Source organism: Crocodylus porosus, unplaced genomic scaffold (assembly GCF_001723895.1).
Source record: "Crocodylus porosus isolate Cpor-Errol unplaced genomic scaffold, CroPor_comp1, whole genome shotgun sequence".
NCBI lineage: Eukaryota > Metazoa > Chordata > Crocodylia > Crocodylidae > Crocodylus > Crocodylus porosus.
Window position 1 is genome coordinate 138291572 of NW_017728931.1, and position 21963 is coordinate 138313534.

General features: G+C 44.8%; 1 protein-coding gene across 2 annotated transcripts in view; it reads left to right on the forward strand.

The window, feature by feature from the left end:
* The window catches only part of PRKCQ (protein kinase C theta), a 95544-nt gene that overhangs the window by 36028 nt on the left and 37553 nt on the right, over positions 1 to 21963 (forward strand). For both annotated transcript variants that reach the window (XM_019543749.1, XM_019543750.1), the window contains 9 exons: positions 1311 to 1371; positions 5073 to 5235; positions 6512 to 6543; positions 6636 to 6721; positions 8159 to 8288; positions 9004 to 9113; positions 9575 to 9698; positions 13645 to 13805; positions 16245 to 16418. In XM_019543749.1, the coding sequence (XP_019399294.1) occupies positions 1311 to 1371; positions 5073 to 5235; positions 6512 to 6543; positions 6636 to 6721; positions 8159 to 8288; positions 9004 to 9113; positions 9575 to 9698; positions 13645 to 13805; positions 16245 to 16418 (1041 nt within the window). The remainder of the gene's footprint in view (positions 1 to 1310; positions 1372 to 5072; positions 5236 to 6511; positions 6544 to 6635; positions 6722 to 8158; positions 8289 to 9003; positions 9114 to 9574; positions 9699 to 13644; positions 13806 to 16244; positions 16419 to 21963) is intronic.

The following is a 21963-nucleotide window of genomic DNA, read 5'->3' on the forward strand; positions in this document are numbered from 1 at the left end:
CAACAGTAACTGGCTGCCATCCCAGGGACACATTTTGAGTCTACTTGGGTATTGCCTTGTGGAAAGATGTCCGTGAACATCAAAAAAAAAAAAAAAAAAAGAACAGCACAACACATTTCTGTTAGGTGCCATTGCTATCTTAAAACATGCTAGTTCATGTGAGTCATGCAGGCATATTAACCTTTTCTTTTTTATTTAGAAAAATCCTTGGGGACACATAGTAATCTCAGTGATTAAATGTAAATTATTTCATGTGTCCTGGGGGAAATGTTTTCAAATGTAATCATTTTAATATCAAGGGGATGCAGCACTATTGTATTATTTCCACGTTCTTCAAATCAACGGAGACATAGCAGTCTAAATCTGCAGGAACACAGTCCCGAATCAGGGCTCAGTTATTAATTACACATCACGATAATCCTAGCAAGCAGGTGGTTGGTAACGCTATGTAACGCACAGCATTTTTGTGACAGCAACATTTTTAATAAGTGCTGAGCAACACACAATTAGGAGAACTGTTAATTGATTGGAATTGCGTGCAGTTTTTCCTTTCAGATTTCAGACTATGCTCCTAGTGTATAAGTGTATTATTTTGAAGAGCACCCGTTTTGGGGCCGGATTTATAGATAGTTAAAGTTCAAAGGAGGGAGATGGGTAAGACAGTGGGATTCTGGAAAAATGAGTAAGCTAAGCCCCTAACTCTCCCTGAAGTCTTGGAGGTTGGGAATCTGGGTTCAGGGTTTTAAAAGGCACCTCAAAAAAGTGGATAGGGTTAAAAAATGCCCAGTTCTCAGGAGCAAGTATGAGACTGGCACGTTCTTGCCTTGAGCTTGTTGTACAGTGAGCTTCTTTGGAAAGCCTCACCATTATTTCGTTGCTGCGCTTTATTTTCTGTTGTGCTGTTCCTAAGCTTTGCAGAGAAGCCACACAATCTCCTCACTGAAGCTAATTACGTAGAGTTTCTCCAACAACACCCTTCTCTTTTGGGTGGTTATTTTATGTAATAGCAAGCAAACCAGAAATAAAAGTTTACTGAAGTTTAGTGAACAAACACCTGGCTGGAGTCATCTGACCCCAGCGCTCTTTCCTGCCCACGGCAGGCAATTGGACTTGATGATCTGTTGAGGACCCTTCTGGCCCTCAAATCTATGAAGTCCACCTGGACATAATTTTTGCCCCCTGAGATTGTTGCTGGACTTTTGCTTTGCGTTAGCTCAAACCTTCTGACATCATTACGATTGGGTAGTTTTATTGTGTAATAATAGCTTTGTTTTCTGTGTTTTTTTTTTTTATTTCCTTATCTCAATCAGCTAGAACTAAAACCTCAAGGGAGAATGCTAATGAATGCAAGATACTTCCTGGAAATAAGTGGCAAGTGACTTTATTCTTTTAATTGATCGGGGTGATTTTCAGTTAACTGGGGCAGACGTGTTGTCTCCAAAGAAGTGCCTACTATTGAAAACAATGCAAATTTTCTTACTGATCATTCATGGAGAGACTTGTGACATGTTTATTGCCATGAGTTCAATGCAGTTTCACTATGAAAACAATGTATACAGTACCATGAAGTTCCACGTTCGCTGCTCCCTCATTGTTTTGCAAATCAAATTTGCTTGGTTTGCCAGGGAAAAAAAGAGCGGATCCTTTAACTGCTGGCCATATAAATGCATTCTCTTAAGCCCAATATGGATAAGAAAGAAGGACCTAATTCCAGCTTCAGGTCCTCCTGCAGTCACTGGAAAGGATCCTGCTTATTTCATGTGTTTGGGCTGCACCTGTACAGAACTCCCAACTGTAAAATGCATTCATGTGGCTTTGTGGACAACGCAATCCTTACACCTGCACACCTCGCTGTTAAGAATGTAAAGGTCTTTATTTGCAAAAACCACATTGTGAATATTCATGGTGACACGCTCCACAGTTGGATCAGGCCATACCTCACGTCAGTATTGTAGTTTGCAGCACAGACAAAGGAGTATCTGAAGTAGCATCACACATATTTCCAAAAACACAATACTTTAAAAATGCAGTTGCCATTTATACAGCTCTGTCCTGCACTTAATATTCATCAGTTTATTTCTTTTGACGGCTCTGTTAAGATCAAGGTGTTACTCACACTGACAGCAGTGCCCCAACAAGGCATGGCTCACAGGGGATTTAGCTGTTGAGGTGATCTTTGAGTCTTCATGGCCCCCTGCCCACAATCCCAAATTTTACATGGAAATCTAGGGTGAGCACCTTTTTGCTACACTTGAACCCCATCCTGGGACATCAGCTCAGTTCTGCTTTAGAAGGAAGTATTCTGATTACTAAACCAAACTAACCACTTCCTCGAAGACCAAGGTTTTCTTTGGAAATACCCTTCCAGATACCAACCAGAATCAACACTGTGAGAGCCAGTACCATGATAAGGCCTTCTCTGCATTAACACATAGAGCTGGTGTTGCTTTAAAAGAGGTGGGATGTGGAAATCGGGAATCAAACCATTTTTGCTGATCCAGCAGTAGAAACATCCCACAGAATTGCTTCGGTTTTGCCGAACTTGCAGCAAAACTCAGGCAGTGTCCGAAATGGGTCCTGCCTACCAGATAACACCTGCCTGGGAAGCAAGTCTCCATTAGGGGCTCCTGTGGTTTCCTTCAGGCTTTTCCCCTTGGCCTCCTCAGTAGCCTTCCTAGCTGGAAACACTTTATTCCAGGGTAAGTGGCTTACCCCCACTCCCATACATTTCCCAGTCTTTAACTGAGTGCAACTGGGATACACTGTGTGTGTCTACACATGCAGTTACTTCAAAGCAATAAACTCCAATGCATATCATGCTGGAGTTTATTGCTTCCAGATGCACAGTTTGAACGTGCAGCATGTTGAGCTGAGTAGGTGCAGTCCCAGCTGGCAGGAGACCCAGGGGATCAACCTGCCAGTTCAGGGCTCAGTACGTTGCAGAGGGGCTGGCTGGGGCACGAGGGTGCTCCGATGCAGGGCTAGCTGGTAGGCAGCCCCTACACTGAAGCACTCTTGTGCCCCAGCCAGACCCATCAGCATCTACACATGTGTTGCTATGCAGCAGAATAGTACTTGTATTTACAAGTATTAACCTGCTACAGAGTTTATTAGTTTACTGCAGCCTAATAGTGTAGATGCTGAGACATTTACTGAGGAGCTAATTTGGCAGCTCTGGAGTAAACGTCTTGTGTAGTTGTGCCCCCTGTCTCGGAGTCCAATACCCCAGGCAGGGTGGATAAAAATCAACAGTTGTTTTTTTTTAAATAAAATAAAATCTGATTTTTTTTTTTTAAATCAGAGTGAATAAAAAGCAACATTTTTTAAAAATCAAATCAAATCAGATTTTGTTGATTTAATTGTATTTTGATAGGTTGCTTTTAAAAAAAAAAACCTATATAAAGATAGTTCTAATTTAAGATATGTTACAGCTCAAAGCTATCATCATGGAATAGGGATTATAACTTCTAATTATATACTATTTGAGACAGTATACTCATGTAACCTTTTTAGAAAAGCGTTACAAATAGGTGACAACAAGCTATGGATTTTATTAAGGGCCCAATCTTACAGGTTTCCCAGAGGCTCCTCTATAGATTAGTAAAGATTAAAGGAACCTGCTGTACCCAGTGGGACTCAGTGCTCAGACTAGAAGATCCCATTAAGCATCTCTGTGAACTGAGCTTGTCTTTCTTTTCCAGTCTATGAATAAACTGAAGGAGGACAGTGAAGGCTGAATTTGCTGCATAATCCAGTATTTTAAGTTTCTCATGTTGACCTGGCTGAAATAACCTATTTATTTTTTTGTTAAAAGCACATTTCACATTTTTAACTAAAAAAGTTAAAAATGCAAAAATACATACGCTTGTTGTGTTAAAATACATATTTGTTGAAGAAAACTATCCCAAAACACATAAGCTTCTTGTTTTAGTGAAATAAAACTATTTAAATATCTGTTGCTTTTGGTGATGGTTGTTGTTGCCCTCCTAATTCCGCATGGCAAAAATATCCCTCAAGTATCCATGATTAATTTAGTGAATTGGAGATAATTCACCTCCCAATGACTTCACAAGGATCTGCTTCAATTAGCTTTGGTTAATAAAATAACCAAATGTTAATTCCGTTTTCTGATGTGGCTTGCAAAATTAATCTGAAAAAGTATCAAAATAAATCACTGCTTTAAAATGTATAGTGTATACCTTCCAAAAATGAAACCTGTATCTATCTCTGAGTTGTGAATAAAATGTATTCAGGTTATATCAAACAACAAGAATGTATTTTTTTTTTGTAGAAAACAAGGATTCAGTCCAGGCTTCCTGCCCGGTGATGTAAATCATGATTAAAATCCACCCTGATGCCAAGGCTGCCTGCTCTCCGATTCTGGGGCTCCATGTCTTTGGCTGTGATTTTTTTTAAATGTGGAGGTGTGGTTCTTAATCAAAGCAGCACCCCAAATTTCTGAATATCACATCCTCTTTGAAACTTCATTGCCTTTCTCTGCACGGCTCCTTTTATTATTCCCATCCCTTGTCTTCTCCTTGGATCATGGCCCCTGTCATAAATTCACATCATCAATGCTGAAAGCTTCTCTACCAGCAGGTTCGGAGAAGCAAACTGGCATTTCATCAGGTTAATTGCTTAATAGAAGTACTTTCCCTTTCTGCTTTGATGTAGTGCAATGGGAGCCCTCATGGAACTGGCAAAGCCACTCTGCCTGCTGCCTTTTTAACAAGAGGATTCCTATGTAACACTTAAAAGTCTTATAATAAGTATTTTTAGGCCACTTCAGACCCATATAATTTGCTTCCATCAACCTAGGTCTAGGAAATTGGATCAGAGGATTCCTGGGTTCAATTCACATATCTCAGTGCCCCCCTTTATCAAGATAACATCATATTTATCTCCCCAGGGGCAGTGTCTGACTTCTTTACTTGTTTGCAAAGCATTTTTTGATCCCTCCGTAGAAAACGCCATAGAAGCCCAGACTGCACCTCTATATTTATCTACCTTAATATTTCTGTATGCAATTGCTGCATGTTCTAATGAAAAGGTATGTCTCTGTTTTTCCCCAGATGCCAAAGAGATGGCTGACTGCGAGACAGAAGGGTTTTTCTCTCTGCACCAGCGGAGGGGGGCTATCAAGCAAGCCAAAATTCACAACGTCAAGTGTCACGAGTTCACTGCCACCTTCTTCCCACAGCCTACGTTTTGCTCTGTCTGCCATGAGTTTGTCTGGTACATGCAACAATTCAGTGCTCTAATTCCAAAAAGGCTTTGTCCGTGCAGTTCAGCAGCTGCCCTCCGGTGTACAAAGCACTTGGTTGTTGCTAATACATGAGAGTGGGTTCAAGGAAAGTATTTGTCAGTCAGAGCCTCAGTGCAAATCTGGATGTCTGTGTGCAAGCAAATTTGCCCAAGCACTTCTGTTAGACAGAAGCTGGTGCCTCAACTGAGATCTGCTCCTGCCAATAATAATACTCATCGCACTGCCAAAATCAATACAGAAACATTATTGTGGTTCTGAGCTTGTTCACAATTAAAAATCCTGGCCCTGTATATTTGATCCAGTGGGACATTTAAATGAGAGTTTGCTAATCAGGCATGCAAACAAGCCAGTGTAAGCCAATCACAGTCTTTCCATTGGTTTGAGTTGGGATCTGATGAGGGTCATAGGACTAGACATGGAAAAAAAACCCCATAGGGCATGGACCGCTGGGGCTTTTTGAATGAGTAAGGCTGCAATCCTCAGTGAGGGTGCCCTAACACCATGGGATGCCACCAGATCCTTTCAAGGGTGCCACAAGGTGTGAGGAGGTAAGCAGATGTGAGGCAATAAGTACAGGCTCAAGCTGCTCCTTGCTGGGCTGCTTCCCCACTCCCACTGCCTGGCCCCTCTGCAAGGAGGTAAGCACTATAATAAAGAAATATATATTTTTAAATGAGGTGCCAGTAAATTCACAAAACTTTGGGGGATGCCTTGAATATAAAAAAAGGTTAAGGATCACTGGAGCAAAGACGTGTGTGCAGAGGTGTAACGGGGCAGTTTGCACCTTGAGCAGTGATGCTGCCCTGCTATTTTTTCACCCCCTTTTAGCTACACTGCTGTGTGAGCACAAGGTTGCAGGAACAACCCTATTATTTGTTATGTGTAGGAGTTGCTGTTTCATTGTTGGGGACATGATGACACACAGTTGTGCTTCTAACTGCATTTGCACAGAAATGCACTTATTTTTTACTTATTCATTGCTGACTCAATACACATGCATTTCTAATAAACCTATTAATTGCTGAAAAATTAAAAGGTATCAGAAGTGCTGGACAGGCTGTAAGGGCCACACACAGTAGTTAGCTAGTAGGTAAATTAAATTAGAACAACTTGGGGCAGCTACACCTTCTCAGAGTTAAAGATCCAAATTGTTTCAGCCCATTTGCAGTTCATACATGCTGCAGACCTCAGCTGTGTAGGCAGGCTCTGAAAATTCAAAACTCACTCACTTTGTTTCTCTTTCAGGGGTCTTAACAAGCAAGGCTATCAATGCAGGCGTAAGCAGCTTTATTATCTTACTAGCATTATTTATTCAGCCAGGTTTTTAAATGGTGTTTTTACTGAGCCGATGACTTGTTTGTTCTTTCAGAATGCAATGCTGCCATCCATAAGAAGTGCATTGATAAAGTCATAGCAAAGTGCACAGGGTCAGCAATCAATAGCAGAGAAACGATGGTACGTAGCACTTTTTCAAAAGAATGGGGGCCTCTTTCTGATCCCTGCGACATGGGTGTAAATCAGGAGTAGCTCCACAAAAGCCACTAGCATTACTGATGTCAAATGCATGCTAGCAAGGTCAGATTTGTGTCCCTGCTCTCACATTCCTAATCAATCACAGGCTCCTATTTGCAATGTGCTCTAATTTGATAGCTCAATCTGCAGCCTTTATGCCAAGATTAAATCTCTTTTTAATATGTGTGCTCAAGCTCACATAGAGCTTGCTTGTACAGGGGAGTAGGTGCTCAGGAAACCGCTGTACATTGTCGCTTCCACCTTAATTCTGTCTCAGAACAATCCTTTTATGCACTGTGCATTGTCTTCAGGGAAACTTTAACTGCCCCATATTAAAAGTGAATTCATATTAACTGCATTAAACCCCCACATGGATACACACCGTGTTTGGAAGTGAAGTGAAATAGAACTAAGGTTGCTCTCATTCTGAAAGAGAGTGTCCACTCAAGGGTTAAATGTAATTTAACTGCCTCCTATTTTAGATTGCTACCTTTACTTAATTCAGATTAGCTTTCCTGCTGGTGCCTCAACAAACCCAGAGAGTGTACACACAGGGATTTATTGTGGAGCAATCCGTGATCTGTAAATTCACCCATTCCTTTGCAACATGCTAACTTCCCCATGGAGATAAGCCCTGCTGCAGCAATTGTTGGGCAAGGCTCTCAGGCCTGTGAAGTCAGATTAGATTTTTTTTTTTAATGGCCTCTCCTGGTTTTGCTGTCTGTTGATTTGCCATTGCAAGAGCGCATATCTTGTCCCAGATTTGCAGTGTTGGAGGAGATCTATATTTTGACAAGTCCCTGTTTAGTTCCTATTGATTTTGCGGTCCTGTAACTCCATGGCAGCACAGTGTTGGCTGGGCCCCGTGGTGCAGGAGATCTTCTGCCATCAGTATTACACTAGGTCCTCCAAGCAGCAGAAGCTCTGCTGACAGAAGCCTTCTGCTTGCACAGCTATGTCCACATCAGGGGTTTTACCTGCACTAGCTACACACCTCTGGCTGACACAGTGATGCCAGCAGGACTTGATCCAGCAAACAGAGCTGAAATCCCCCAGTTGCCTTTGCAAACTTTAACTTTACAGAGAATTCCCTCCTGTTTGTCAGCCTCAAGAACAAAGTTGCAGTGATAGCACTGGTGCCACTTGCTTTCCTACCCTGGTTTCCATGTGCAACCTATTCTTCATTGCTAAGGATTGTTTTCCCAGTCACAATAAGAAAGCTATCAAATAATGATGATCATGATGTACGCAAAGGCTACACCCACGGGTAGCAGCATAAAACCCTAAAACAAAGAAGATAACATGAACAACGAGCAGTAGGTGTTGATGCAGCCCTGGCATGCAGGGGAAGGGATTTTCAGAGCAGTCTTTCTTTTGCAGTTCCACAAGGAGCGGTTCAAGATAGATATGCCTCACCGGTTTAAAGTCTACAATTACAAGAGCCCAACGTTTTGCGAGCACTGTGGCACGCTGCTCTGGGGCCTGGCACGGCAGGGCTTGAAGTGCGACGGTGAGTCCCATTACTGATGAATATTTAGAGGTATTTAGAGACCAAGTGTAGGTGCATCGGGTCTTTGCAGGGCCCCTCCTGAAGAGCTGCAGTCTAGACGCCAAGTCCTGTTTATCTTACAGGGGAGTTGAGTGATGGGGTTCATTCTAAAGGCAGGGCTGGAGAATCCCCCCCTCCTACTGCAGGAGAAATTTGGGATCACACAAGGATACGTAGCCCATGGAGTTGATCCACAGGTGTGACAGGGCTGCATCTTTTCCCCTGATACAGCTCCCCAGCTCCCAGGGTCACTGCTGAATTCCTCCTTTGCAGTCCTTTGTATGCACAGACCTTTGTATGCACAGGGCACAATTTTGGCTTTATGCTGTCCCAACCAAGGGGGTCGCTCCCCATGAGTAAGAAGCAATTTATTTATCTACATAACTGTGCAAGTTCTCTGAAAGCTGATGGCTGCTAAATGGGACTCTGCTTATAAGTGGGCATTGGAAGACTTCGGCGTTTGTTGCTAATCCAAGTTATGCCATCAACAACTGTGTCAAGCAGGGCGACAGGCCTTGAGCCGTTTCAGGTTGAGCTGGGGTAAACAGGACAGTCAGTCATGCCGGTAGAAGTGCACGTCATTGCCCTGCCTCATGTCAGACAAAGGCAATTTGTGAGGCAAGCCCACCCTTCTCCCTGCCATTCCTCTCATCCTTTATTAACTGCTTCTTTTCAGCATGTGGCATGAACGTCCATCACAAGTGCCAGACAAAAGTGGCCAACCTTTGTGGAGTTAACCAGAAACTAATGGCTGAAGCCCTGGCAATGATAGAGAGCACCCAGCAGGTATGCTCCATACAAAGCTGAAACCAGAGAGTCTAATTGGGTAGACCACCAGTGGGAGCTTAGCTGTGCTCCTGATGTGCTGTGTGATCTTGGGCAGCTCACTTCACTTCTGAGTTTCATCTGTTGTCTGGTTTAGCTCAAGGACCTTGTGAGGTACTGACCCTCTCATGTTGTGTGTATAGGCAGTGCTTAAAATAATGGGACTATGATCTTGATCTTGGGCACTACTGCAGTATAAATAATAGTGCACTTATATGAAAGATCAAACTCTTGAGCCATGTTTAGTGAGACATTGCCACCTTGTTCATCATGGCATGCAGATCCCTCGGTCAGTCTGAGCCTGAGTGATGATCAACCTCTTTCTTTCTCAACGATCATGCCTATAGGATTAAGACCTCAGAAGGCACCTGAGCTGCTAGACATTTTCATCCCACACCTCACTTGCTGTTGTTTTGACCTAGGCTCGCTGCCTGCGGGACTCCGAGCACATCTGGAGAGAAGGACCTATTGAAATCGGCCTTCCAGTTCCCATAAAAGACGTAACAGCACTTCAGTCTGTGCCAACATCTTCCGCAGGGAAGAAAGGTACCTTTCCAACGATGTGTATGGATGGGGCCAGTTTAGTTGCACAGTTAGCCCAGGGGGGTGATAATGGGATCAAGCCAACCACGGTGTTGCAGGGCATGGATTCCCACTGTTACTCACAGGGGGTTGCTGCTTCCTCAGTTTGCATGGTAGCGTGCTGGTAGATACAGCTGCAAGAAAATGATGCGTTTAGATCTAAGCCAGATCTGCAGCATGTAGCTAGGCGAGTCAGGGAGGCAAAAACAACTGGGATCAGGGACTGATGTGAGAAGCCACTGGTATCAATGCAGGGATGCCAGCAAAGCTACTCTTTGCCCTATATTTTGAGGAAGGGGGGTTATTATACTGGGATAGAGATCACCTCCGTGTCCAGCAATCCCAGTGAATGATCCCAACTATGTAGTTTTCACAAAATATCTCACTCCAGGTCATGTGTTCATTCATCAATACAAGACAGCATCTTTCTTTTCCGGAGTCCCATGCCTTTGTCAAAACCTGTCCCTCTGATATAGTCTGATACGCATGCCCCAAGCCATTCCCAGCTACCTGACCCAGAGATAATCCAGCTGCTTAGGCACAACCCAGCCCTTTCATTGCTCTTCATAGGCATGGCCTCTCATCACTCCTGTTCTTTCCAGCAGTGACTTGAGTCACAAACCATCCCCTGTATTAAAGCTTCCCATTGACCAAGAACCCCAACACACCTCTCCCCAGCTGCCAAAAATGTCCCTGTCCCCCAGTGACACTCTAACTAACCCTATTTATGGTGATCAGCTAGAGAAATGCTGCCCAGCATTTACTTTGAGCTCCCTGCCCACTACCGTCAATCCATTCCCTGGTGTTATTGTTCTCCTTATGCTGTGGTTTACAGCTAATGAAATTGCAAGGTCTTCACTATTAGTGGCTTTACAACAATGTGCTTTTTTTTTTTAATGTCAGCCACAAGCCTGTCATTAAATCCTTAACTGATTATGCTGATTACAGAAGGTTACCCTCAACACAAGGCTTTAAGTGCTTTAATTCTCTTACCTGTGTACACACATTACTTCTGGCAGTCTCCACTCTGGTATCCACCTGGGTACTAGCTCAAAGAATTAGCTTAATACTTCTGCTTCCCTAGGAGCTAACCCTTGCTTTTTTCCTTTCCTCTCTTTAATTTTATTAGTATGCAGCTTTATGACTGTTCCTGCAGGTAATGATTGTTGACACTGTGAGCTTGGTTGCTGTGGGCACTTTAATAGTCTGTTCTAATCTCACATAGAACAGCATTGGTACTCATACACATGAGATAACCATTGCAGGAGAGGAAGGGAGGAAGATGTTCAAAAGCACAGAAGCCAATAAAGTGCCTAATCTCCACAGAAAATAAATGGAAAATCTCCACTTGACTTTCCTAGAGGCTGATCTAAGCATCAAAGTGTGGTACTAAAAAGGAATATTTCAGCTCCCCCATTTCAAAATGACCTTCCCTAAGAGCACAGGAGCCCATATTACTTTCACCCTGAACAAAGGTGATTTAAAATTCAATTACGGTCAACAAAAAGAAGCCAGAGCACAGTGCCTGCCCCACTGTTACTCCAAAAAGGCTTCATAGCTACCATATGTCCTGTGAGCACCCAATTCAAGTATCACTGTAACTGGGTGATGATGAGGGAGTCCTGACTTGGGTGTGTCTTTGGGCTAACTGGTCTTATTAATGTGTCCCTTGAGGTTGAAGAGCTGGATCTGGAGACAGCTTTGCTCCATGGTTGTCTCATTGTCACTTGTGTTAAGCCCCTGCATGTTTCAAAATGGTTGCGGGGTTGCTTCTGTGTTTCATGTATTGTCTGGTTTAGCTTGAGGACCTTGTGGGGTACTGGCCCTATCATGTTGTGTGTATGGACAGAGCTTAAAATAATGGGACCATGATCTTGATCCTCATTGAATGAGCTTCAGATAAAGCATCCCATGTCCATTTTGAAAGGCTTAATACATTTTGGAGACTTAATACACGTTACGGTGAGCTGTTTTAATTAGGGCGGCTGTCTAGGAACCACTCTAATTAAAATATACCCCCACCAACTCCTGAGCTCATGTATAACCTGCTTGCATTTCAAAAGGCAGTAGCAGGAGGGTGAGGCAATAGGAAGGAGAAGGGACCAGGAGACTTGAGACCAAGCTGGCAGATGTTGAGTGGCCTTCAGAGAGGATGCAACTCCCCGCCCCAGATCACCTATGTGAAAAACCCTTGCACATCTGTTTCCCAAGGGGTCCAGATTACAACAGGAATTAGGATCAAATATTGCATTGGCTTTTGTTTGGACTGTGCTCCTGACTTGCCCAGGCACATGGGACAATCCCACCTCTGATCCACAGTGCCTCTCTGAGTGCTGCAACACAAAGCATAGATCAGTGATTCTCAGCCAGGGTGCCACGACACCCTGGGGATCCTTGAGTTCCTTTAAAGGGTGCCATGAGACTCCACTTAATACTGGCACTGTTAGGTGTGCAAACTAATGGTTCGCAAGATAACCCCAGAGATTTCAGATAGACTGCAATAGGTCTGAATGGTCTCGACACTATGGATTCCTAAATTCTTTGTAATAGAAGAATCGCTCTATTATTTTTCTGTACTCAAGAAACAAGTCAAAACTAAGAGTTGCCATTTTCAGGGGGATCTACCAAGGGAGGGTCCCCTGAGTCTAAAGACTAAGAACCACTGGCATAGATCAAACTGATGATGAGACAGGTTGTAGAACATGGGAGAGTATCAGTTGGTTAATGGTCACCAATCAGTTGACCTCCAGCTAGTAAAAAAGTAGTGGGCAGCCCAGTAACCCCAACCTTACCTGCAAGCTATAAAATCAAGAAACAAGAGCAAAAATGAACCAAACGCCAATAAGGGCCAGCAGGAAGCCAAGAAAAGAAGAGCACAACTTTTCTTTCCCAGCACTTGCTTTGCTCTAATCATCCTTGCCTTTGTCACTTCAGAGCTACACTGCCCTGTGCCAGTGCTCGTGCTAGTGCAAAATGCTGCAGGGCACTTGGAAAAGCTGAGTTTCACAAGCAAAGCACATTACGGGGATGCTTTGGACTTTGTGCAATGAATCCCATCCTGGTCAGCACCAGGGTTTCCTAGCTTGAGCTAGAAACCAGACAGATGAGCAGTCTTTGTGATTGCGTGTGGAGGGGATACTTAAAAGACCCTAACAAGTAGATTACAGCGGTCCTGGTTTCTAATGAGTGAAATTTAAAAGGTGGATGCTAATCTATAAAGGCCTAGATGATTTGGGGCCTGGTGATCTCAGGGACCATCTTGTCCCCTAGTGGTGACTTATTTCATCCATCAAATACTCCTGATCAATCCACTATGTTGAATAGTGTATCTGAGTTTGTGGGATAGGTTCAGTAAGGGATGGAGTCCCAGAAAGGTTTTTTTATAAACCTAAGGTAATACAATATTAAGGCCACTCCTGAGAATTTCACTCCAGGTGACAGCAAAGACATCCAACCTGATCTTAACTGCTGGGACTGGGGCACAAAGTGGAAACAATGTCGTATCTATTTTACGCAGTTGCTTCAGCTGTGGATTTGAGCAGGCTCAAGGGTAACATGTCACAACATGGTAGGACAGCTTGCAATGAGGAATGGGGAGCAGAAACTGCACCGAGTCTGAGGACAAGGCCATACTGTTCTGCCTTAAAATAACAGGATTTGTATCTGTGTAAATTGGGAGTAATTCCACTGAAGCCTGTGACGTTACACCAGCAGGAAACTACTGGAAGTAGAAAGCAGTTAAGGTCCAGAGCCTGAGAGTATCAATTTCCCTAGTGGATGTGGACACTATTTCCATTGACAGTCATGAGAATTGGGTGATTTCCAAAATCTCAGTGAGAATGGATGCTTAGGATGGGGATATTTCTCCTTGGGTCAAAGGTCAATGTTAGTGGTTTAACATGTGTTTCAGAGCCACAAGGGATCTCCTGGGAATTGCCTGTGGAGGAAACGACCAGACCACGGTCTCTCATAGAATCAGAACCTGAGAAGGAGCAGCCGTGTGTGCATCTGAAGCTAACGATCGATGATTTTGTCTTGCACAAAATGCTGGGGAAGGGCAGCTTCGGCAAGGTGAGCAATAGGGGGGGTTCAACTAGGCTAGACACAGATCTGTGCATTTTGAAGCCTGAGACTGTAATCTGCTTGTTAAAATTTCACTGCCAGCTTCAAAACACCTTACTCCACGCTTTCAAACTGAAGCAAAAGCTCCGCCTGGAGAAAAAAATACTTACTAGTAAACACATTTTCAGCTTCACTGAAGACAGCCACCTGTGACATCTCAGAGAAACCCAATTCTCAGAGGGCTTGGTCAGAAACTGGGCCCATGGCTGCCTTGGAGAGTGCTAGGTTGCAAGGAGTCCTTTTACCACCCCTGCATCTGCTCCTCACATTGCCAGAGCCTGTGAGGGAGGGAAGCAGCTGCTAACCTACTACTTCCCCTTCTGGGCAGGTGGGCTGTGTGCGAACAGAAAGAGGAAAGGCCTGGGCAGAGTGTTACATCTGGCCATCCTCCTGACCGTCCAGCCATCACAGCCTAGCTAGCTCATAGGAGGAAGTGCCCTGCCCCAGCAACAAAGACTAATGCTGATGACTCCCTCCTACATGTAGGGCAGAGAAGACCCTGAGACACTGGCTATGAGTTGTCTCCCTGCTCTTGGGCCAGGGGAGCTCTGTGCTTCCCCTTGTTCCTGGTGTAATGCTCCAGTCCAACCCTGAGCTCTTTGTGCCAGATCTTTGATGGACATATAAATCAAACCAACCACTAGGAAATCAGTGAAAGTTGGCCTAATTTACACCAACTGGGGATCAGGGCCCTGGGTCTGAAACCTGCCTATTCTACCTTCAGTGCATTCATTAGTCCCACTTCACAGCTACTGTGGAGCAGCAGTTGCACGTTACAACCAGTGACTGATCATTATTCATCCTTTCAGGCACCCCCTGTAATGATATTCACCATGATGAACTCATTTGGAGCTAATGCAGCCAGGAGAGGCAGTCCTGAAACAAAATCTTCATTGTGATTCAGCACCAATTAACGAGCATGTGCTCAGTACATAATACAGTGCCCACATCCCAAATGCATCCAGGATGGAAACTGCCCCCCTCCCCCTGTTTATGGCTTATTCTGATATGCTCGATGGACCAAAGCAATTGCTGTAGCCAGCTTCTAAGCTGTTAATGAAACATTTTTTTTTTTTTACTGTGCGTTCCATAGTAAAGATGGGATAAGTCATGCCTTTCTGCAGAAAACCTTGCTTGCAGGCTTCCTTTGGAAAGTCCTTTTCCAATTTGCCCTTTGGTGAAATGGGCTTTGACTCCTCATGGACACAGGGAACTTGCTGGATCTCCCAAGCACTGCATGGATATCGATGGCACTGGGACCCTTGTGTCTCTCCACCAATTATGTCCCAACTCAGTTGCAACCTCCTGGAGCAGGACAGTTCTGCTGGTGCACTCTCTCCTATCCCCTTTCTTAGTGGGTATTGAACAGCATGGAGACACGGACGCAGTGAAAGGGTTATTATAATTTCAGCCTGTATGAACTTAGCTGTGGGGCCTGGGAGAGGACAAGGCACAATCCATTGATATGAGCCCAAATGTATAAATAGTCAAAGGGGAACATAAAACTCGCAATGGAGTTGCAGATCCCTTGGCCTTGTTTAAAACTGCTGTCCTGTTAAGAGTATCTAGAGGCCTCTTAAGTCAATCAGTCTCTGATTTAGCCATCCAACTACCTTAAGGGAAAGCAAGTTGTCTAGTAATTTGAGCATGGGCCTTGGAGTCGGTCTGCAGCCAACACTGGTACTGACTCACCATGTGGCCTCTAAGTGCTTTTCAATGCTATGGTTTCTCTGCCTGTATAAGTAGGTACAATCAGGCTTTGGGACTCTTGTTTCTCAGCATTTCCCACGTGCTTTGATACGCTCAGATAAAAGAGGCTGTAGCAGAGCAGTGTAGTCATCCCATCTATTCATGCTACATAATAAGATTGGATAGAGCGCCAGAGGCTCAGCCAGTATGAACCAGCCTAGCTCCGCTGATGTTAACAGAGCTGCAAGAATTCACCTCAGCTGAGGATCTGACCCCAAGCTGTCAGTTTTACATTTTGCCCTGGGAAACAAATGGCATAAAAGTGGTTTCTATCACCAAAAATTTCAACTTTCCAAAACATTGTTTCTTCTATTCTGGCTGCTGTTGACATCATTGCTGAGCATCCATTGGCTTTGAAGCTGAACACATCCTTCCAAGTTTGGAAGCATAGTTCCCATTTTACAAAGGGGAAATGAAACACATGGGAGAGCAAGTGACTCTCCCATGGCCAGGCAGGCTTGAGGTAGAATCAGGCCTACATCCTCTTTTGGTAAATGAATCTCTGGCCTAACTTTCCTCCCTCGGTTTTCTGGTCAGCTTCGGAGCTGAACCGGGTATTTTCAACTTGCACCTTAAAGTGGTTCTGAAGATGGTTTGAGAAGACTCTCGTCTTTTGACGAGGTCCCCTTTCCGTTCCAGGTCTTCCTTGCTGAGTTAAAGAACACTGATCAGTTTTTTGCTGTGAAAGCACTGAAAAAGGACGTGGTCTTGATGGACGATGACGTGGAGTGCACCATGGTGGAAAAGAGAGTCCTCTCCTTAGCTTGGGACCACCCGTTCCTAACCCACGTGTTTTGTACATTCCAAACCAAGGTAAGCCATGATCCCAGCATCCTTGCTGAACAGGTCTCGCTTTCATTGTTTCACCGGGCCACAGTCTCAGATGGTTTATTCTGAGTTCATTTTTCAGAAAGCAAAATAGAGCTAGGGGAAGAAATCTTCAGTCTCTATGTTCCTCAAACTTCAGCTGCCTCCCTGGTCAATGAGTACGGGGAGGGTGGAATACATCACCTACTGACCCTGTCTAGGGAACACACCTGGGCTTTTGTCTTCCTTCAATTAAGCATGGCCGCTTACAGCCACCAATATTTAGGTCTCCCCTATGCTGCCCTGGAGGGTTGCACAGGTACTACATTCGTGATTTTTGCTCCCAACATTAGAGCTGGGACACACTGGACATAGATGCTCCTTCAGGATGAAGTCAAGCTCTGTATGTAGTAGGCTGATTTTTAGCTCTGTGCAAAAGGACAGCACAAGGCATATCCACCATTCAAGCCTTGAAATCAAAGCTCAGATGGAAGTTAATTATTATATTTACTCAATTATAAGATGGCCTTGAATATAAGATAACTCCCCCCAATAATTAGATTCTGTATATGGAAAATTTATAACTTTATTATAATTGTCCAGGTATAAAATCTAATTATTGGAGAGTTGCCTTGAATTTATCTCCCTCCCACTGCAATAGCAGGGAAAATAAATCTGGGGGGTCAGGTAGCCCCCTTGCCATCTGTCCCTCCCCACCAACTTCTTCCCCCTGCAGCCCCACTCCTCACTCTTTACTGTCTGACCCTGTTCCCCCTGAGTACATGAAAGTGAGGGGTAAATTTGAAAACACTTAAAAAGGCCTGTAGTCATTTGCATACCTATAGACTTGGTTTACCCAGGATTGATACATTTTACCTTTTTCGAAACTGCTGCAAGTTTCAGCACAGGTACTCCATAAACACACTTTTAAGCAGCATTTTTGTACCTCTTACATATAGTACAAACTATGCATGATATTAGTCCAGATTCAAGAAGCTAATTATTTATGAGATAGTTCTTTGGGTTGAGCTCCAGCAGAGTCAACAGCATTTCAAGCCTCTGTGACCCTACAGCCCAGCACTACTCAGTATATGAATGTACTCCAGATACCCCCCACAAAGGATCCACATGCTAATTAACCCCCCTACTCATGACTCCATGTTCTTGTCATAAATTCTGGGATCCTCCAAATGCAGATGAGGCACATGGCAATGCAGTCTGGCTCCACCTCATAGAGGAAAAGGCCACGGTATTCATATAAAATAGGCTGAGACTAGGGGCAGCAGAGGGATTCTGGGTGAACTTTTTGGGGCCCTGTTCAATGATGTTTGCCAGACATTTAAGGCTGGTGAAGGAACAAGAATTATTGGAAATGGGAAAGAAAGGCACAGTTCAGCCATGGGAGTGAAGAGGAAGTTGAAATATATTCAGTGGAGTGGCTGACCATGACTTGCATGCAAAACAGTAGGCATTGAGGGGGACTGAGTACAGTGAGTGATACCATATGTCTTACTCAGAGGAGCTGAGATTCCTGTTAGTATGTTTGCCCAGTATAGACCATGTGTTCTGTAGTCATGTGCATCTGCATTTATTCAGCTTCATAGTTGGCTTCCATTATTGAGTGTGTTCTGCTTTTAACAGCACTGTATTTAATGAGGTTTCCTTGTATGCAAATATAAGACAAGGGTCTTTTTCTCCAATGCTGATTGTGGAAATAATCCTCATCTTGTATTTAAGTATGGTAGTTCACAAGCTTTGTGTTCCATCCTTCATTGAGCATATTTCCTCTTAAAGCATAAAAATTGCATGGAGAATATCTTCTTTGAGGTTTTGTACTTTAAGGGCTAGCCTTTCAAGCACCAGGGGAGGCAAAGAAAATGGTGGAGGTAAAATCTAGGATGAGGGCCTTCAACCTTTTTTACCAAGTGTACCTCTTATGGTGGCAGAGGCCAGACATGGGGGAAGGAGGGGCGTTTGTACATCGGGGGTGGGGGGCTTACACACCACATCTGCCACCACCACCCCCCATCACCCCGCCCCACCACTGCTGCACCTGCTCTCCTGCAGCCAGTTGCACGTGCAACTCTGCAGGCTGCTGACAGGCCTCACACCTAGCCAATCACGCACTGGTTGGGCAGTACCTGTGCAGCCCACAGAGGGGCACTGCTGCCCTTACCTTTGCCCCAGCCCTGTTTCTGGGAGGCGGCGGCGCAGGGTGGTGGGTTGCAGTGGCGGCCACCATGTACTAGCCCCCCCACCCCGTGTCTGTCCACAGAGGGGCTCCGCTGCCCTTGCCCCTCCTGCCCTGCTCTGTCCTCTCCTGTCCACATGTACCCACTATCGCCTTTTCAAGTACCCCTAGGGTACCCCCAGTTGACTACCTCTGATCTAGGAGAATGTGAGATGTTGTGATATTGCTTTCTTGCCATGATAAAGCATCTCTTCCTGTCTTGTCCAAGTCAATTCTGCTACATTAAAACAGTTTGGCTTCTTCATTCTAAACCGTAGTTTGACACTGTAAGAATCAACACGTCTTTCCAGTTCAAATTAGCTGTCGACTGTGGGACATGTGCCCCATTACTACTCCCTTCAAGTAGGCCTGGAAAGGCTGGATCCATCTCAGAAACCTCTGCAATCATTCATATGCTCTGATTTAGTAACACTGTGTGCTGCCATAGTGCTTGACTAGGACCTATTTAGCAAGAGAGACTAATTCCCAGCTGGTGTTTTAGGAAACTAGTATTACCCATGCTGAATATTACAGATAGCTCTTCAAAGCACATGCTTATTGAAGGACAGGGAATGAAATTTATATTGAGGAAGAGTGTAAGAACCTCGGATGGTAGATCATGACATTCTGAGCCCTCGGCGTAAAGCCCATCAGCCAGTGGGTAAATCTGCAAAGCAATGCTTGCAAAATAAAAGAATGGAGTTATTACCATTTGCAGCAGATGTTAGGTAGAAATTACTTGAATTTAGGGGAGGAAGATTGAGGCTAGATAACAGGTAACACGCACTTCATAATACTAATAGCAACTGGAAGCGACATAATGTCCACAGGGGTATGGGACCTGACTTGCCCATGACAGTAGATATTCAAAGGTACATTGGTTGAGGTACCACTAGGAATATGCAGGAACATATGCATTGCACAGCATATGTAGCCTGTCTTGAAGCAATGGTTGACACCAGAGGAAAGTTACTGACTACAGGATTTTTTGTATTCTGGGGTGCCTTGTCCACAAAGGAAGCTCCTCCTAGTCCTCCAGAAATAGAGGTTGGCTTATATGCCCCGAAGCAGGAGGGTTTATATCACTGCATGGTGGCTTGAGATCAAATTAGACAAACCCTCTTTTCCAGCTCCCCTCCCTACTGTGTGCTGTTACAATATTGTCCTTTTGATATGTTAAGCATCTCCTTCTGCCTTGTGTAAATCAACTCTGCCACACTAAAACAGTGTGGCTTCTTCATTTTACACCGTACTTCGACATTATAAGAGTCAACACATGTCTTTCCAGTTCAGATGATCTGTCAACTGTGATTGATTTCTGGCATATGTTTTTCTCTGCTGACCTTTCTGAATCAAGTGGCAGTCATTCAGCTCATGAAAGCCATTCAGAATGAGAGCGCTGTAACAAGCCACAGACGTTTTTTCACTGCACGGTGCAGGCATGTTTTCATAATATCCTCCGAGTGAGCATTTCAGAGCAGATGCGCCAGCATGTAGCATCCAAGCCTGGGAGTTATTATTGGAAATGTTGTTTTTGAAGGCTTCACCGGAATGGCTTTTGATAGATGGCTTCAAACAGAAAAGCACGTGTCCAAACCCTTTCCAAAACATTGATGCTTTGGTCACGCAAGGTTTCTGAACTACTTACTGTACCAAACTCATCTGCAAAGAACAGAAGGAACACTAGAAAAATAGCAATCTCTATACTGAAACATTGTGTTAGTTCTGTAGCACGAGTGCCGCATGTCTACACAGACATAAAAGTCCCCCCAGCTGCAATATTATGGGAGAAGTTTCTTCCCGCTTCTGGACAGTGGTCATCACCAGGGATCCTAGAAATCCGTTAGGCATGTAAAAATGTAAATTCTGCATTTTTCCAGGGAATCATTAGAATCACCAGGGGGAAAAAAATAAAAACTTACTGAAAAATAAAACGTGGCTCCCCCGTGAGAGCCAGGCGTTGTTGTGGCTGCTGCGACAGCCCGCCAGGGGGGAGAAGCTGCTGGCACACAGGGAAGCAGCCACGATGGGGGCTGCCCCTTCCCCCCTCCTTCACTAATTGGCCTAGAGAGATGCCCATTGTGCAGCCCTGCTCTCCTCCACCAATCTGCTGCATGAATGGCATCCCTCTTGGCCAATCAGCATCAAGGAGCGGGGCTGCTGCTGGGACCTGTAAAGCAATCAGCATGGCAGATAGGGCTCGTTGCAGAAAAATGTGAATTTTTATGTGTTTTTTTAATCAGAGAATTTTTTTTTGGGGGGGGGGGGGTTATCATGGAAAACTAGGTGATCACCAAGTGCTCTGAAGTTAAGGAATGAGAAGTCTTTGCCTTGCTTTTCGAAGATGCTGAGCATCCACAGCCATAAGTGGATCCAGGATTTTACAAAGGGGGAGTGTGGGAGCAGCAACCGACACTGCAGGGGTGACTGCACTCCCCTGCTCCCCACGACCGGGGTGGGTAGACCATGCTGAAGGTCTACCTACTTTTCTTATGCGTTCGAAGCTAGTACGAATTGCCACCTCCCTACTCCTCCATGCACAGCAGCAGAATCTCTCCCCTCCCATTCCTCGTCTCCCCCACCCACTGCTGCCGCTGTCCCTGGCCGCCCAAGAGTGGGGGGGAGCTCCAGAGCCGTCTCTGCTTACACCTCTGGACCCCTCCTGTTGCTGCGCTGTCTCGGCCCCTCCTGCCCCATGCTGCAGGGGCTGAGCAGAGGCTGTACACGGATGGAGCAGGGATTAGTTGGGGACAGCAGCAGCTGCACTGGCCTCAATTTCCCCTCCCTGCACCTGCTCCTGGGATGGCAGGGAGCACTTGGAGGGAACTGGGGAAGGAGGGAGAATCTGGCCTCCTGTGCAGCCTGGTAGAGTGAGGCAGGAGGGCCTCTGCAGGGCAGCAGTGGGTGGGGGAGGAAAGGAGTGGCGGGATAGGAGCATGGAAGGAAAGGGAAGGGGGTCTTATTACCTGATCCAGGGATTTTAACAAGTCTCCATCTTTTGCTTCCATGGCATGGTCTGATAAAGGGGGATGCAACTATGCCCTGCACCCACTCTGGATCTGCCCCCGTCTACAGCTCCTGTTGACTTCTCTAGAAGCTGTAGCTGCCCAGCACTTCTGATGGGCCACTCAACATAGGAAATTTTGTTTGAATAAATGCAGGTGTCTTTTTTTTTTTTTTTTTAAGATCTGGCATTCTTAAAATGTACCTTTTTATTAGCAAGACAAATGCCTTGCAGCAGGGAATTCGAGGGACCCATGATTTTGTGTGTAAAAAAAAAAAGTCATTTGTTTTATGGATTTTAAAGGGGCACTGTCAAGT